Source organism: Anoplopoma fimbria, chromosome 12 (assembly GCF_027596085.1).
Source record: "Anoplopoma fimbria isolate UVic2021 breed Golden Eagle Sablefish chromosome 12, Afim_UVic_2022, whole genome shotgun sequence".
In the NCBI taxonomy this organism is placed as follows: Eukaryota; Metazoa; Chordata; class Actinopteri; order Perciformes; family Anoplopomatidae; genus Anoplopoma; species Anoplopoma fimbria.
This window is the reverse complement of record NC_072460.1, coordinates 14,669,073-14,686,096: the sequence shown is the minus strand read 5'-3', so window position 1 is coordinate 14,686,096 and position 17,024 is coordinate 14,669,073. Positions and strand designations below refer to the sequence as shown.

The window sequence follows — 17,024 nt, the reverse complement described above, 5'->3', positions numbered from 1 at the left end:
GAGGGAGAGGTGGGAAATGAGTAAGGGGAGGCAGAAGGAGAAGAGGGGAAGGAGGCAGCGCTCAATAGAGACTCAGGCGTGCAGGAGGGGAGTGTCCATCTGTAGGAACGGGTAGTAGTGGTGGTGAAGCTCAGTCAGCACTGCCATCACCTCCTGACCACAGACGTCACTGCGAAGGAAGAAGGAACATTTTAGTTAATTGGATTTATTGCTTATTATCGTTTTTATAACCATTTCATTACATCAATCTAGTACCTGCTATTCCGACGGGTCTAATTAAAACCTGTCCTGGGCCAGGATGGGCTCACTCCACCTCTCTCCTCCTCTTCCTCCTTTCATTATCAAGCTTTCTGTAATCAAAAAGAGTGAGTAACAATGCAGCAGCAGATTTGTCTCAGTCTAGTCCCCAGCTTATTTTAGTAAGCTAAAATAAGCTGGGGAACGTCAAGCAGCTACAAACAAATGTCATGTTTGCTTCTTTATTTAGAATGGCTTATTTTCAGCAGTGACATTTCCATTGGGGCTCATATGGAAGAAATGCTGATGCCTGCTGCAGATCAAATTAATCCCACATCACAGTTCCCTGTTCGTCCAAACAATGACATGCTTTAGCAAGAGCCTTGTGGCAAGAATCACTGGAGGGAACAAAAATCCATTGCTATGAAAAATAGATCACTGTAGAGCAGAAGCAGCGCCATGGTTATCAGTACAGATCAAACTAGGTGATTAGCCTATCAACACCAGCCGTCCGGCCTGTGCAGGCTATTATGTACAGTATTTATGGTGAGTAAGGTGAAAATGTGTCAATAACATATATTTGGCTATAACGGCTGCTTCTGAAATGAAGGATATTTATTATAGGCTTCACACAAGCTCTGCAGCACAAGCCGACTCACCAGCACATCCCTGCGACATTTCAAATCCAGCCCCCGGCTTCCTCTGAGGATCGACGGGCCGTTCCCCCGAGTGGACGCGATGGACCAAAATAAAGCGGGTTTTTTTTCTCATGCGGTTTTTTTCTTCCTCCTCCTCCTCCTCCTTCTCCTCCTAATCTCTCATCCGAGGCGAAATGTCCCCGTAGCTGCTTAGAGAGCGCTGCAAACGCTTTGACACGCAAGAGCATCGCCGCGTCAACACAGGCAAGTGCGCTCTGCCTCATCCACACACGGACGGATCTTTGTGTCACTGAATCCGCCGGGCCGGGGCACCACCGCGGTGACGACGCACCGAGCGGCATATTTGAAAATGAAAATTATATTATGATATTGCAGCTAATGGTTAATTGATAAATGGATATATGTTTGACCATTCATCATTGGTTGACGTTATGCAGGAAAAAATGTATTTTCATTCATGCACCAAACATTTCCAAATATAACAGAACCTGCTTGGATAGGTAACATTGGAGAAACCAGCAAGTGTAAATTAGATTCAAACAATTATCCAAATGAAAAACCCAGTCCAGTGTTCCCAACTGTTTTTCCAATGAAAGCAGCAGTGAAAGCTCCAAAAGTCCCCCAAACAGGAGAATTTGTCAGAGAATTTGATTTATTGATTGCAATCGGGATGTAAAGATAATTTCAACAAATATACAGTACCAGTCAAAAGTTTGGACACACCTTCTCATTCAATAGTACTTTGAAGAATCTAAAATATAAAACATATTCTGGTTTGTTGAGCATTTGTTTGTTTACCACATAATTCCATATGTGTTCCTTCATAGTTTGGATGTCTTCAATATTAATCTACAATGTAGAAAAAAATAAAAATAAAGAAAAACCATTGAGTGAGAAGGTGTGTCCAAACTTTTGACTGGTACTGTATATATTTAAAAAATCTAAAATTCATCACCACTTTCAAAAGTTAAATTATAGAATTTCAATGGAGCTGATGCTGATCATGATTTTAATCAGAATTATGATGGAATGGAAATGGAATCAGAATTAAAATAAGAATGTCACCCTACATTTTAGTCTGCATGTTGTCATGCTTAAGTGAATATAATTTTGTCTGTGCGAAAATGTAGAAAACTTTATTAAAATGTCTATCAGTACGCAGGACTTTTCACTTTTTCTGCAAATTCCTGTTTACCCTGCTCTGCTTTGTTCTGTGTGTTACTGCTGAAGATGTGAAAGCACCACACATAAGACCTCTGGAGAAGAGCATGAAATTGTGGAAATTATTTTCACAATGCAGGAGGAATGTGACAAGAAATTGTGGTACAACCAGTCAAGAGAGTTGTTGTGGCAAAAAACTGTTGTGATGCACACAAAAAATCTAATTAAACAATTTTTATTCTTTTCATCGGTTAAAAAAAGACTCTAGTTCGGTGAAAAATAAGTGTTCTTAAGTTAAATGTTGCGATGTCATATTGACCCTGAATGACAAAGTTACTATTTTGACTTTATTTTCCATTTAAAGATGTCTGATGAAATGCTCATCAAAATTTGGGTATGGTTTCAAATTGAAGACAATTTATAACATCAAGCCATATTGATTAAAATATCACAGAACTCTCGCTCTCATAGGATTGAATCCCACGAATGTCCCAAGAATAAGTTATTGTCACGTATGTGACCGTGTTGTACATGTTAAGTGTGGACTCAGAATGTCTTTGCTTAGACTCAAATGTTTTCCACTCTTGATATTTCTTCTTTATTTCTCACACAGCATCCAACCCAGGGGCATCAGTTGTTCTCTGGCTTTATGCAGCAGGCTAAAAATGTCTTTATTCACATGCAGCAGTAGTTTATCAGATTACAGAACAGAGTAAGGACAGAATACTAATGGATAAAGTAGTTCCACATAGATCTATAATTGTAAACAGGCTAACCCTCCAAGCCCTGAAGCAGATAAAGCATAACAGAAAAAAACTGTGCAAAAAATGCATCAACACTACTATTGTTTGTAGCACTATGTGAAAACACTGTCTTCATTGTCTCAAAGCAAAGCGGATGTGTGTTTTCTCTAAATGGGGCAAAATCCCCACTACCACTGTATTTAAGTATCATACAGACAGCATAACATTTAGTAAAGGCACAGAATAGACTCCTTACACAGGCAGGCTGGTGGTTCCGTTACCTCGGACCAATAAGAAAAGATGGTTAGCACGAATGAGGCTGATTTTAAACTGTACTTATTGCCCTTTTTATCAGTCAAATGTTGTGATATGTACAAAAATGAATTTGAATTGGTAAACTTGAATAATAGTTTCTACACCATGTGCAGTTGTTTTTGTTTCTGTAATTGGTGTTAATTGCCTCAAATCTGTGACTACAGATGATTTAACACAGTATCATGTAATCACAGAGTTGAGGGCCAGCTGGCTTCAGACCAGTTTAACAAGGGCAACGTGATTTATCTCCCAAATCAACACACACACAAAGTCATACAGAGCACCTTTTTATGTATATAAAAAAAAAAACTATAATGCATTGCTTTTCTATTTTTATTTTACTTCTTAACCAAGTTGTTAATATAAAAGAGGCATCTATCACAATAAGCACTATTGTGTAAAAGTTCTCATTTTTATCGATTAGGGCCAGGGGAAAAAATCTTCTCAGACATTCTCCTCTGTTTTATCCATTTCAAACGGCAAAACCTTCAAAACCTTAAGTGAAGTACTGCCAGCACTTTGTTTTCCACTCCCTTCAAGTTATGTGATTGTATTTTTCACTTCTCTTTCTATTTCATCAGTTTATTGCCCATCCTCTCTCCCAAAACAATAATAATAAAGATAATGATCTCAAATATAAACTCCTGTCCCTCCAAATCCCTCAAGTGTTTTTCATTATTTAAATTATCTGCTTCTCCGCCTTTACCTTCCTCTCACTCTCTCTATCTCTCTGTATCCCCCTGTCTTTACTTTTTGTAGTTGCCAAACTGAATAGCATGACGATTGCTGACACAGCGAAACGTTGCAGGCTGCACCTCCCAGTAGTTGACGGGGTTAGCAAACAAGCTGATGCCATTATAGAAAGTCCTCTTCATCCCAAATCCTCGGGGGCAGAAGTCATTCACACCCACCTGGTCAATGTTGTTGGAATGGAGGTACACCACCTAGAAAGCAGGAGCGGCAAAGTAGAGGGTGAGTAAAACTTCTCGTGAACCATCCAATCTCAGATGGCAAACTAAATGTGTGCATGCTGGACTCACCTGAAGGTATTTCATATCTGGGAGGCCCCTGGGAACACGAGTGAGGCGGTTGTTGTCCAGATGCAGCTCTCTCAGCCTGGGGAGGAAGGACAGACTGCCGTTCTCTATGTTACGGATGTGGTTATATCCAAGGCCCAACCTGGAAAACATGAGACAAAGGTGGAAATGTAAAAAAGGCAGAAAACAGGCCACTGCACGGTCCATTTAGCTAAACTGTTTTACTGATGATCTGGAGTAACAGCACATTCCCTGATGAGTATCATTGCAAGAAAGGAATAATAAGCCAGGTGATAATTAGGGCCACAGCCTTAAATAGTCCCATTAGAGATAAGGAGTGTGTATGTAGGTTACAGAAAACTGGAGTGTAACAGAGCAACAATGTAGAGAGGAACACCTGCAGCTTTACTCCTGCTACGTTTTAGTTGCATGTCAATGTAGTTCATAATATTACCCCTGAGGGGCACTGCTGACCGGGGATGTTTTCTTTTTAATCCACAGTAATTCTTCAGCGATATACAAGAAAATCCCTCAAGGTGCAAGAAATCAGTTTAGAAATAAGTATAGTGTTGAAGTGTTTGTATGTGTGTGTGTGTGTGTGTGTGTGTGTGTGTGTGTGTGTGTGTGTGTGTGTGTGTGTGTGTGTGTGTGTGTGTGTGTGTGTGTGTGTGTGTGTGTGTGTGTGTGTGTGTGTGTGTGATACCTGAACAGGTTTTTGTAGCGCCTCAGGTCCTCCAGTTCCACAGCCTGGATCTGGTTTTGGTCCAGATGAAGCTCATGGAGAGTCTCTGGAAGATCTGAAAGACAGACACCAGAACACGTAAATCTCAATTTAGGCTGAGATTTGATTTCGTCTTAAAGGAATAGTTTGATATTTTGTGACAAGTTGCTTTTTCTGACTTAGATGAGAAGATTAATACCACTTATATGTCATCTATACAAGAAGCTACAAATTGCAGCTGATGTTCCTATTTTAGGAGAAAGATTGGATACAGGGGGAAATAGCAAACTTGGCTCTGTCCACGGGTAAACAAATCAGTCTACTAGAACTTCTAAAACTTTCTAATTAACATATTATATGTTGTTTGTTTAATGCATTCAAAAATCAAAGTAAGAGTTAAAATTAAATTTGTGGTTTTACAGGGGATTTTGGGTGGCCTTTTTCTCCTGGTCAGGTGCAGTAATTTACACCATTGTCTGGATTAAAGAAATGCAGATTCTTATACCTTTGGAAAGAGCCAGGTTAGCTGATTTCCCCTTGTTTCTAATCTTTGTGCTAAACTAATCAGCTGATCAGCTTCATATTTAGTATAGTACCAGAGTGGTATCAATAATGTAATGGCCCTATTTCCCAAAATGCTGAGCTATCCTTTGTAAAGATGAATTCATTGCAAATATGGTAGCATTTTAGCCACATGGATGAGTTGTTACCTTTTGGCACCCCAGTTAATTTGGACTCTGATATACGCAGATAGTTCAGTTTCAGTCCCTTGAAGGCTCCAGGCTCAAAACCGCTGTTGTGGATGGGGTTTGCTCCCATTTCTGCAAGATGAAGGGAATATTTGTGGCATGAAATAAAACACTGTCTCTTTAATTTTCTATACAGTGGCAAAGGCAGTGGTGAGCACCACAGGGTATAGCCTGGATTTGTTGAAGTCATCTGCATTTCTGACCTATGCAGTTCATGTTGGCCAGTCCTGCAAAGGCTCCAGCTTCCACCTTCTTGATGCGGTTCTCGTGGATCCTCATCTCAACCAGAGAGGCCGGCAAGTTCTTGGGAACAGTGGTCAGCAGATTCTTGGAGAAATAGAGCTTCTGCATGTGCTTCAGAGGCACAAATGTTCTGGGGTGGACTTTGGAAATAAGGTTATTCCTCAGAGACAGACCCTGGAAAAAACAGTAACCATGGAAAGATAAATTAAACACTTTAGCGCTCAGACAGTCAGAAAATGAAAAGTAAGTAAGCTTAAATAATACGCAGAAAGCATCCTCTGTCTCTACTGAATGTGTTTAAGTGAATTAAAACAGTCACAGTAGTCGATCTCGTCATAGCCGACTGTCTCTCCACCTGCGCTGGCTAAAAGATGGAGACGTAGGCTGGGACAAACAGACCCTTTATAGAGATGTTATTGTATAATGTCATGTTGCGAGTTTCCTACGCTGCCAGATTCAATATTGCTCTTGGTCCGTGCTCTTCAATGCGGGTCAGTAGTGAGCAAAGCCTTTCTGCTTAGAGAGGCAAGGATGTGAGCTTGAATACTTCCATTTGGCTTCAGGCTCGAATTTAATACAATTAAAGCTCTCAGAGCGAAGGGTGGTGGAGGTCGAAAAAGAAAGGAAATTAACCTCTAAATCCTCAAGGAAAAGGAGAGACATAATGATATTTCACACTACTGAAGCCAATACAAGCTGAGCTGAGCTGTTTACTCATCCTTGAGAGGTGCTGATCTAATGCTGAGAGGGATATTATGAATGTGACCAGACTGTGTGTGTTTCTGTGTGTGTTGTGTGTGTGTGTGTGTGTGTGTGTGTGTGTGTGTGTGTGTGTGTGTGTGTGTGTGTGTGTGTGTGTGTGTGTGTGTGTGTGTGTGTGTGTGTGTGTGTGTGTGTGTGTGTGTTTACATATAAGTTAGTAAGGCCTTTGAAGTCATTCTCTTTAAGCTCAGTGATACGGTTGTTCTGCAGGTCCAGGAACTTGGTGTCCGAAGGAATATTCTTTGGCACCTCAGTCAGACCTAAAGACGAGACCAATAAAAACACAGAAGGGAATCATGCTCCATTAAATGCTTCCATGGGAGAACCAACACCCTAAAGAACCAGATTGTTTTCAATGGGCAAGCTCTTAGGATATCTTAGTCAGACACAGACCGTGGAAAATAACTGTGTGTTTTAAAACCTCCATCGGGCCTAAACATGAACCCAATCACACTCCCACACAATCTCAAATGAGCACTTGTGATCTCCTCGTCTATTATTTTAATGAGAGGTGGACGTAGACACAACCATGGAGGTCACACAGGGACGTCAAATCGGCTCATAACTAACATTACGGGTTTGTCACTTACAAAGACATGCCAGATGGGGACACCAGATGTTTTCCATCTGGTTTTCATTCGACAGAAGTCCCAAAGGACGCGACTTAAATAACCATATGCAAAATTACACATCAAATAAAAGGGAGACGGGCACAACCCTGACACATCCACACAGAGAAATACAAGCTGTGTGTTAATGTGTAAGTGGTGAAGCTGCCGTGCCAAGTGTCTTAATTTTGGTTTCTCTGTGACAGGAACACCTGCTAAGAAGTCACGTAGAAGTAGAGAAAATGTGCAGTTAACATCATGACAAGCATAAACACCAAAAGCTGTTATGGTTGGGGTTGCGCTTGTCAACAGTTTACCAAGCAATACATTTCATAAAGGCTCTGAATGGCTTAAAATAGCTGACGGTGTTAAGAAACACACCTGCATTATTCAGTTCAGGGATCTTTCTGGAAAAATGACTCAGCACACGCACAAACACAGCAACCAGTGATCATTAACTAGACCACATCAGAGAGGACACGTGGATGAGAGTGTGTCAGATGTGGTCAGCGGCGCAGACAGGCCACTGTAAGCGAATCCCGACCAGGGCAGAACTCATCTGGATGAGGACCATGGTGCAACCAGACCTGATGGTGAGAGAGGACGCCAGCTGTCCCACTGGGATCCAGTTTGCCACCAACCACATCTGTCTCACAGGACTCTACCCAGAGCTGTCCATGTAGAGTTAAGTTTAGATATATGGCTTTGGCTGCACTGTGCCACACCCTCCATGTCACCACACAGGATCAAACCCTCAGCAGTTCTCTGACATTCTGTACAAACCACGTCCACACAGCGCTGAGAGATCTGGTGCAGTGGCTGAGGAGGCTTGGAACTTTATAGTGTATCCAAGAAATTAAGCAGATGTTGCCCTCTGAGATTTATTGGTATAAATTGAATGAAATAAAAATATCATGTTTTAAACAGATTTATAACTCTACGATTTTATCAAGGGTTATTAGGTTATTACAGTTGCTGTGAGAGAAATATGACTGTACCAGGGGACTTTATGTGTTAGGAATATTTACCTCCCAGTCAACACCTGCAGCTTTCGACAAGCATCCTGCTAGCTGAAAATCTCCAATTTTGTTTGCCTGCATCGAAGCTAACGTAAATGATAAAGAAAACTGAAAAAAAAATTCACCCACCCCCGTATTAAGTGTATCCCTTTTACCCTCTAAAACCCAAACCACAGCGCGTCACCCGTATCTGCCACAAATCTCAAAGACTTTACCACAAACTGACAAAACTAGCACCCTCCTAAACCCCAGCGTCCATCAACACAAATACCCGACATCATGCTGGGATGCACACTGAAAGGAGACAGACGCCACCGCTAAAATACATCTGTTCTAAATAAGCACTTGACATCTTGGAAATTATACGCTTCCACATTTACCCGCAGCAGAGAGACCAGGGACAGTAAATATATAGAGCTTGGAGTGATGATTTGACAGAAACCATTATGTCTAAACACAGACAGCCTATTAGAGTTATATACGCAGTATAATGTGAGGAATCTTTGTATCTGTAAAAAAGTCTGAGCGCAATTTATTTGGTCCTGTAAGAATAGAATTGCATGCACTTATAATATCCACAGGCAGGAAACTGCAGCATATGCTTATATGGAAACATGGCTAAAATTAAGTCACAGACAGACTACAAAAGCATCATGAAATTCATATTTCGAGGTAGATACATTGGTAGTTAAAATACGGAGCTTAATATTTTGTGTGTACTTATCAACAGAAAATTGTTTTTAAAGAGTTTTTTGTTTTTCTAGTGGAACACTGTGAATACCTGTGAATATTCGTAACCCTCACATCCTTATCCTGACATTCTCCTTCCATCTTTAAACCCCTTTAGGCCAACTCATTCTTCCCTCAATCCTCCCCTCCTGTTTGGGGTTTCCATTAAACATCCTGTCTACATCCCAAAAACAACATTTAAAGACAGAGAGGATATTGTAACCTGTTCATCCCCTCCGATCAAAGTGTCCCTTTTTTGTCTTTGTGTGTACCTTCCTCTCTCCGTCTCTTGATCATTTTCCATCTCAAAAATTTCCTCTTCCCTCCTTTCTTCTCTTGCCTCAGTCTTTTCCCCTTTACTGCTCAAACCATGACTCTCCTCCTCTCCCATTTAGTATCTACACACAAAGTCTGGAACACTAAATCCCTCATAGATATCCAGAGGGTGAAATTTCTCTCTGAGATAATACACCAAAGAGGGACTTTACTCTCTGGAGGCATTCAACTCACTTGCTTTCCTGTCTGAACCTCTTGACACACACACGCATACTTAGAAACAATGACGAAGCATTACAGACATGTATCTCTTTCTCTCTGTGACACACATAAACACATACACACATACACAGACACTCTCACTGACCGAGGTCAGAACACTGGACGACCCTGAGCTGACAGTGGCAGCCGAAGGGGCACATGGATATGTCAGGGGGGAGAATCTCCTCTACGGCCGAGCCTTCTTCCTCATCCCTCATCATCGTCATCATCCTGCCGCTGTCCATGCTGTCCATGGCAAAATCCCAGAAGCCTCTCTGCTCGAAGGGCAGGGCCGAGGAGGTGGAGAGCAGCCGAGCCACGCATAGCAACAGCAGGAGGGAGCAATATGGCAACATCTTTGACTAGTACACCTGAGAAAACACAAGAAGGAAGGAGAGCAGCATCAGTTTTATTATTCATTAATGTAAACACTTTTAGTAACTTGTTTAATGGTAAAGCAAGTTAAACGAATGCAGTCTAATACAACAGCCCTATAATAAATCCTATATTCATGATGGTTATAATGTTTGTTAAAACTGTTTTAGAAAGGTGTTGATTCAACTCTGTTGTCATTCTTGAGGCTTGAACTGATTGCAATGCTTATCATTATTTCTATTTCTTTTGTCCACTATTGAAATGCATGGTATGTCAAAATGACCCCAAAAAAGCAAGGAAAAGTGGCTGGATAGCCCTCAGACAAAGCAGGCGACTGCCCTGGGGCCCCAGACCCCCAGGGGCCCCAAAGTTTGTGCTTAATCAAGATATCCACACACTGACATCTGAACAGAATGGGGACCAGGGAGTATTCTCCAGCATAGACGTACTGGATGGTTTCAGGCATTAATGATGCTGCCATGTACAGTCCTCTGTGTGTATTGTACCTGGGAACATGTGGGCGCAGTTCACACCGGGGCTCCCTAGAAAGTTATGTGGACCAGGGCTTCAAATTCATAGCTAAGGATAGTGGTCAGCAATAAATGGACATTAAATTGTTATGAAATGGTCTGCCTATTCTTAATTATAAAGCCCTACTGTTTAAAACCACATAACAGGTAGACAGGTCTGGAGTCTGGTGAGGTGAAATGGACTCATTCCCCCGGGGAAACCTGCCAGGATTTAACTCTGGGAATGAAAGTCACTTAAACCACACCGACAAAATGTCACTGTCTGCTTCCTGCACACCAATTCCATTCCCATGAGAGTAAGTCAACATTTCTCACTGACCAATCGGATAGTGTACAGGACATCACCTCACCAGTGGAAAACTTTATTCCTGCAACCGAGAAGTTAAACAAAGCCACCATTCATTTAGAGGGGAAACTGGGTGTGCAAGTGTGAGAGTGTCTGTGTGCATGCACATGTGTTTGAGTGTGCACACATGTCATGAAACACAGACTCCATGATGTCATAGCCGTGCACACACACACTGCTGGTTGAGGTCACTAGACGTGTCAGCATGTGTGTCTGTGGTTTTCTTGCTGGCTTCATCCTGCCTGCTCTGACCTAACTAACACCTCACTGCAGTTACCCCCTCTGGCTTAACCTAAAATCGAATTCCTAGAAAAACAAATTTCTATCAGGCCAATTGATCCTTACAATGGGTATTTGTGACTCTTAACCTAAAGCTAATCCTATGAAGTAATGCTATTCCCTTCTCTGATCCCCGGTTCCGTAATCCTGCAGACGGCTGTGGAGTCTTGATGCCAATGGTTAGCGTGCAAATGGACTTCCAGGGAAGTTTAAGGATCCTGTGGGAACATGATCAGAATTTCTGTGGAACACAGAGGTGAGTAAATTTTGGCTTACAACACTATCAGAACTAGGAGAGGAGGGGGTGGAACAAAGAAAGGAGTGAAGGTTTAGATGTCATTGGGTGAAATTCTGGATAATAATATTAGAAGTTTGTACTACAATTCAGAACAACTTGAAACTGAATGCATATTGTCTTTTGATTACTTGTGTCAAGTCTATTCTACTAAATGCCACACCATTCAAACACTTGATCTTTGCCCTGCCTGTTTCACAAAATGTCCCAGGGTTTTTCTAGTAGGACAAACTGTTCACTAGACTTTGAAAGGCCTAAAAGGGAGAGACTGTAATAATAAAGCTTGTGAGCGGGTTTCAGGGGATCTTTTAATGTTGGGGAAATGCTTCTCATTCCACACTTAATAAAAAAAAGTTCTCTAAACTGATACTGATCCTTTAAATTACAAAAGTAGAGCCTTAACAAAAACACTCCACAAAGAAGAATGTGGTAAGAGTACAAACATCACAGCGTGTGGTCGATTAACTCACATCACATGCTTATCTACTCAATTTCAACACTCATTAGTGTCATTAAGTATTCGTAACCGTCGGACCTAAATCATGAGAAAATTATCCGTAAAGTTGCCTATGCAATCCACTGCAACTGTAGAGTACTTTAGCTCTTTTCTAAGGAATAAAAGTATTACTGAGGGACATTAAAATCTGTAAAACTAAGAGCCTGTGCATGAAGTGAACCTGGCCTGGATGCATGAATAACTGGCCCCTGCAGACTGCTCCATGCAATAAAAATAGCAGCCAAATTATACCATTTTGCAGAAAAGAAAAAAAACCACCACTGGCCTTGGCTTGGCCAGAAGAATTCAGCAAAAAGGACATGGCGGGGGCATATATAGACAGCATCACACAGTGACACGTACTACACAAAAGAGCTGTGATATAGAAAACTCTGGACTAAGCTATACAACTACAATTTCTGCAGCTTATGCTTTGCAACATCTTGGGAAGATCAGATCTAAAAACGTGGCACCCTTTCGCTAATCTGCGGAGTGTGCAGTGATTTGTCGGCCATTTGTAGATTTGTCAGCCATGTGGAAGTGGATGGAGATTTGCAGATAAGTGTTGGGGATGGAAAGGTAGACAGGAATAAGAATAGTCTATCATCATCCAGGAATGACGTCTAAAGCTACTATAAACAACATAACGACAAGACTAAACTACATCCCACAACCAAGGAGCCTCTCTGACTGTAATGACCACTTTTATCTGGCCCTGGTGTGTGTGTGTATGTTCATTTACAAATTCCTCTCCTCTGCCTTCAGTTAAGTTGTGAGCCGCCAAACATCCGGTCTGAGACGAAAACAAACCAAAGGCTTCAATCTTAATTGTTCTGTTCCTGTCCAAAGGCCAAGAGTGGTTTAATGGATGGATGCATTGCCGGCTATTCTTGCCTTGCTCACTGTGTTTGTTTGAATGGGGGTGAGAGCAGACTGGAGAATGTAGAAAAATGCCATTATGAGGCAGAGAAAAGAGTGGGAGTTGTGTTTTGGCCGTGGCGAGAAGGAAGATTAAGCGGTAGATACAGGTGTCTTATCAACAATTGCTTCTAAGGCCAGAAGTATATGGACACACTGGTGCAAATACATTCTTTTTTTGTCTGTTTTTTCAGGCTTTGAGCTAGGCCTTTCAGTTCAAATTGACATAAATTGTAGTACTATAACACCTTTGGCATGAAATGGAATGCCAAATGCAAGCAAGGCCTCATCACTAAACATCAGTGCCCCCCCCAATGCTCTTGAATGTGACAAAAATCTTGTAAAAGTACTTCTCAGAAGAGTGGATTCAGTGGAACTTATGTCCACGATTTTGAAATGAGATGTTCAACAACTTCATGTCGACAACTCAACACTTAAAAAGATGGCGGCTTCTCTGTTTCCTCCGTGGCAATCATTTACCCTCAATAAAGCAAAGAAGTTAAAATACAAGAGGAAGTTCCCCATCTGTGCCAAAGATGTGCTCACACGCACACCCATAATATGACTGAGGCTGTTATAACAGGCAACAGAAGACAGACACTTTTATGAAGATTTGAATTCCAGTGGTTTACTCTTGGATTTGAAAAAGGTAAAACAGGATTAAGGGGGGAGAAAGAGCAACAGGGAAGATGTGAGACAGGGTTCAGGGGTGGATGCATGAGTGGATGGAGGCCGACTAACAAAAAAACGCAGTGGTGTCGCTGAAAGCACCATCTGGCGAACAATCCATCCTACAGGAGCATCTGTTGTTTGAGTTTCCCACACCCAGCGTTTGAGATTAGCTTTACATTTCCTATACGCACTATCCATCAAGTGCTGGCTACTTGTCAGCTCTCACATCCACTGCAAATACTTTGATGTGTGTAGAGTTCCCACAACGCAGCCTCTGCCCTCGTCAAGCTAAACAAACATATATTTAAGATATATGCTCTTTGTGTTGCCAAGAACAATCATCTCAAGATACATTGCACAGTGTTTGGTCTCCCACGACCGCGGTCGAGAGAAAGGCAATCACTGTTACCTCCCACCCGGTCATACGCACAACCCCCACTTTATTTTGACTCATAGAAATGGCTGCCACCTTTTATTCACAGAAAAAAATTGGAATTGTTATAACTGAAAAGTCATCACAATGTATTTCATTACAGCAGGTTTTATTAACTGCTGCTCTTATCTGTGTCTAATGTCAATGTCAAACCTTTTGGCAGCACCATGAGCAGCAACTGCCAAAATGCATTAAGTTTTATGATATCAATCAAGACATCAAAAGCTGGCTGATTTTATCAGCGTATTCATATTCAGGAGCACATCAGCTCTGCTCCTTAGGCAGCGCTGGTGGAGACTCTTCTCTGCCAACACTGTCTAAGGTGGGGCAGAGAGCTCACCAAAAGTGCCAGCTGGCTCAACAACACTGGTGAATTGGCAGCCGCCACGTCAACACCCGGTGCCATTGAACATCACAGGGTGGTTGAAAGTGATCACAGTTCTGACTGAGCACAATATATTTGGCATGGCCTTTTATTTTGTTGTAGAGAATAAAATCTAATTTTGGCTTGAGGCCCTTCATGGTGTTTTTCTTTGTTTCAGTAACATCATGTTATTTTGAACAGGATCCAAGCTTCAATAAACTCTGACCCCCCGAAACAAAAAGTAAAACTCACAAAAATATTGGCTTGTTGGAATGCAAGCTGGACAAAACATGTATGTTGGTCTTAGAAATGTCTCCAAAATAATCTGGTCATTTGGCTGAGCTCCCTCACTTCCTTATACCATGTCTCCTTCCCTCCACACATCTGACACACACAGGCAGGCAGTCACACACACACACACACACACACACACACACACACACACACACACACACACACACACACACACACACACACACACACATACACACACCCTAAATTCATGTGCTCTTCAGACACACAGGCTGTTAGTGCTAGGCGTGTCCGGTAGGAGCGTTCGGGTGGAGTTAACTGCCTCAGTGACTGTAATTTGGTGACTGCAATCCCTAAAAAAAGGAACTGTTTGGCAGCTTCTCTGATGCCGCCAAGCTTGGATGTGGTGGCAAGCTGCTCAATGCTGCGGAGACGAGGCCTGAACAGAGCAGAGCAGAGCAGACGTGCAAGAAATGCAGAAGAACAAAAAAGGGCCAAATCAGACAACTTACCTGAGAATCCATGCCTGTGGGCAAATGAGTCTCTTTCAAAGAATGTGGACTATACCAAAGTTTGTGCTGGTTGAAACTGGGCTATGAATAAAGACCGTAAACTTTCTTTTTCATAAACCAAAATGAAATAATCTGCAAATCTAATTGTCAAAACATGGCAAAGACAGAGCTCAATTTAACTTTGACTTAAATTTAAATAGTAAGAATAAGGGACACACAGTCCTCTGCAGGGTGAAGATGAAGCTAAAGGGAAACTGTGAGTTTGCATTTAGAACAAATTATGATGAGACACACAGGTGGACAGACAGACCGGCAAAAGAATCACCAAACAAACAGAACAGCAGGTGCAGGGTGGTCAACCCACAGGCCAACTAATAGGCAGGTGGGCTAGAAGGTCAGGAAACAGACAGATGTAGACCATCATTTAAACTGTCTGACCATCAACTCCACAGCCAGACACTGTCTCCTCTGTCTCTTCACAGTTAGGAGACACTGGTACAAATCAATGTTTCATAGTTAACCATTGATGGACATGAAGTCATCAGCACAAGACAGAATGAGCCCACGGGGGGAGTACTCCATGTTTGTTTGCATCATTTTATGTGACATAGCAAAGCTATAATCTCCATGCAAGTTTCTCAAACCACAGTCCTCTCAACACATGTCAATCTGAGCGCTGTGTGCGGAGGCTGAATTAGGGCAGCGCAGATGTGTACCAGAAGGAGTGGACTTGATTGGCACGTTTCACTATTATTATTCCCCCTAAGTCATTACGCAGGGTCGTAAATGCCACGTGTTACATTTTAAGCTCTATGGGAAAATAGGCCGCGTTGATTTGAGGATAAAGCGAGCGATAAGAAAAGTTTCGCTCAATTATCATCATTAATGATCGCTCCCAGTGAGCAGTCTTTGGAGACTCGTTGCGCCATCTAGTGTTAATCCGGAATAGATATTACAGCATCAGATGCGCCTTGCAACAGGTTGCATTTTGTAGCTAGAAGATACGGGAAATTATTTAAAGATATAACAACCTTGAGAGGGGAAAAACATAAATAACAAACACATTCAATAGGTAACGAGGTGGTAACTGTGTAAATCAGTGTGACAACTGAAATATAAAAGTGAAACATAAAAAGTACGACATCAATTTCAAGAAAGTACTAAAAAATATGAACATGTTGGATGTTGCAGAGGAGTTCAAAGTTACTTGAATTCAAATTATATATATATATATATATATATATATATATATATATATATATATATATATATATATATATATAATATAATTTCTCATCGGCATGGTATTTGTATATAATTAATACAATAATAAAAATCAGCTGGAAGAAGAAAGTTGCCCCTGGCCATTTACAAGACTGAAAAGTACTTACAAATGAAAATAACCCATCACCCCTACCTTATGGATAAAATTAAGATATGAATTCCAAATTCCAAAACAGGTTGAAGTTTCTCCCTGTGTGTTTCAGATTCTCCTGAAGATTTTTTTCAAGTCCTATATTTTCATCACATTTAGGGATTATTGCAGTATTCCCAGCTGTGACATCCAGCTGCAGCTCCTCAGCCACTGTGTGCCACTGCTAACCGAGTCAGGGCACCGTGTGTGCTAGTTCCAGTCCCAACCGAGCCAATGACTGAGAGCTGGGGGGGTCAAGCCCATAAAGTAACAAGCCAGCCTCCTTTCTCCCCTTTTTGGATGGAAGAAGAAGAGGAGGAGGATGAAGGGGGAGAGGCCTGAGTACAGTAATTTGACATCATGCAAATAACATTGAAAGCTTTACAATATTATGGGAATGACATGGACATATTCCAAACATCATTACACCAGTAAGATATTACAATGTCATTTGAGGTTCCTTTGTATTGATGGGGGTTTCCTGTTATATTTGTACATCCATTATATATATATATAACTTTGTTTCTTAGGCTGTAATTGACAGGTTTATTAGCTTTTGAAGAACATTTAGATAAAAGGCTTTGTGATTTAGGCACTGCCAATTAAAACAGAAGCTAG

General features: G+C 41.4%; 1 protein-coding gene across 1 annotated transcript; it reads right to left on the bottom strand.

Annotated features, from left to right (window-relative positions):
- Positions 1–2,304: 2,304 nt before the first annotated feature.
- bgnb (biglycan b) lies at positions 2,305–16,650 on the bottom strand. Its single transcript, XM_054609628.1, has 8 exons — positions 16,410–16,650; positions 9,627–9,891; positions 6,775–6,887; positions 5,826–6,039; positions 5,584–5,694; positions 4,856–4,949; positions 4,156–4,294; positions 2,305–4,059 (listed from the first exon to the last, which is right to left on the bottom strand). Exons 2-8 carry the CDS (start codon positions 9,874–9,876, stop codon positions 3,862–3,864), a joined length of 1,119 nt encoding a protein of 372 aa, XP_054465603.1. The 5' UTR covers positions 9,877–9,891; positions 16,410–16,650; the 3' UTR covers positions 2,305–3,861.
- Positions 16,651–17,024: the final 374 nt, after the last annotated feature.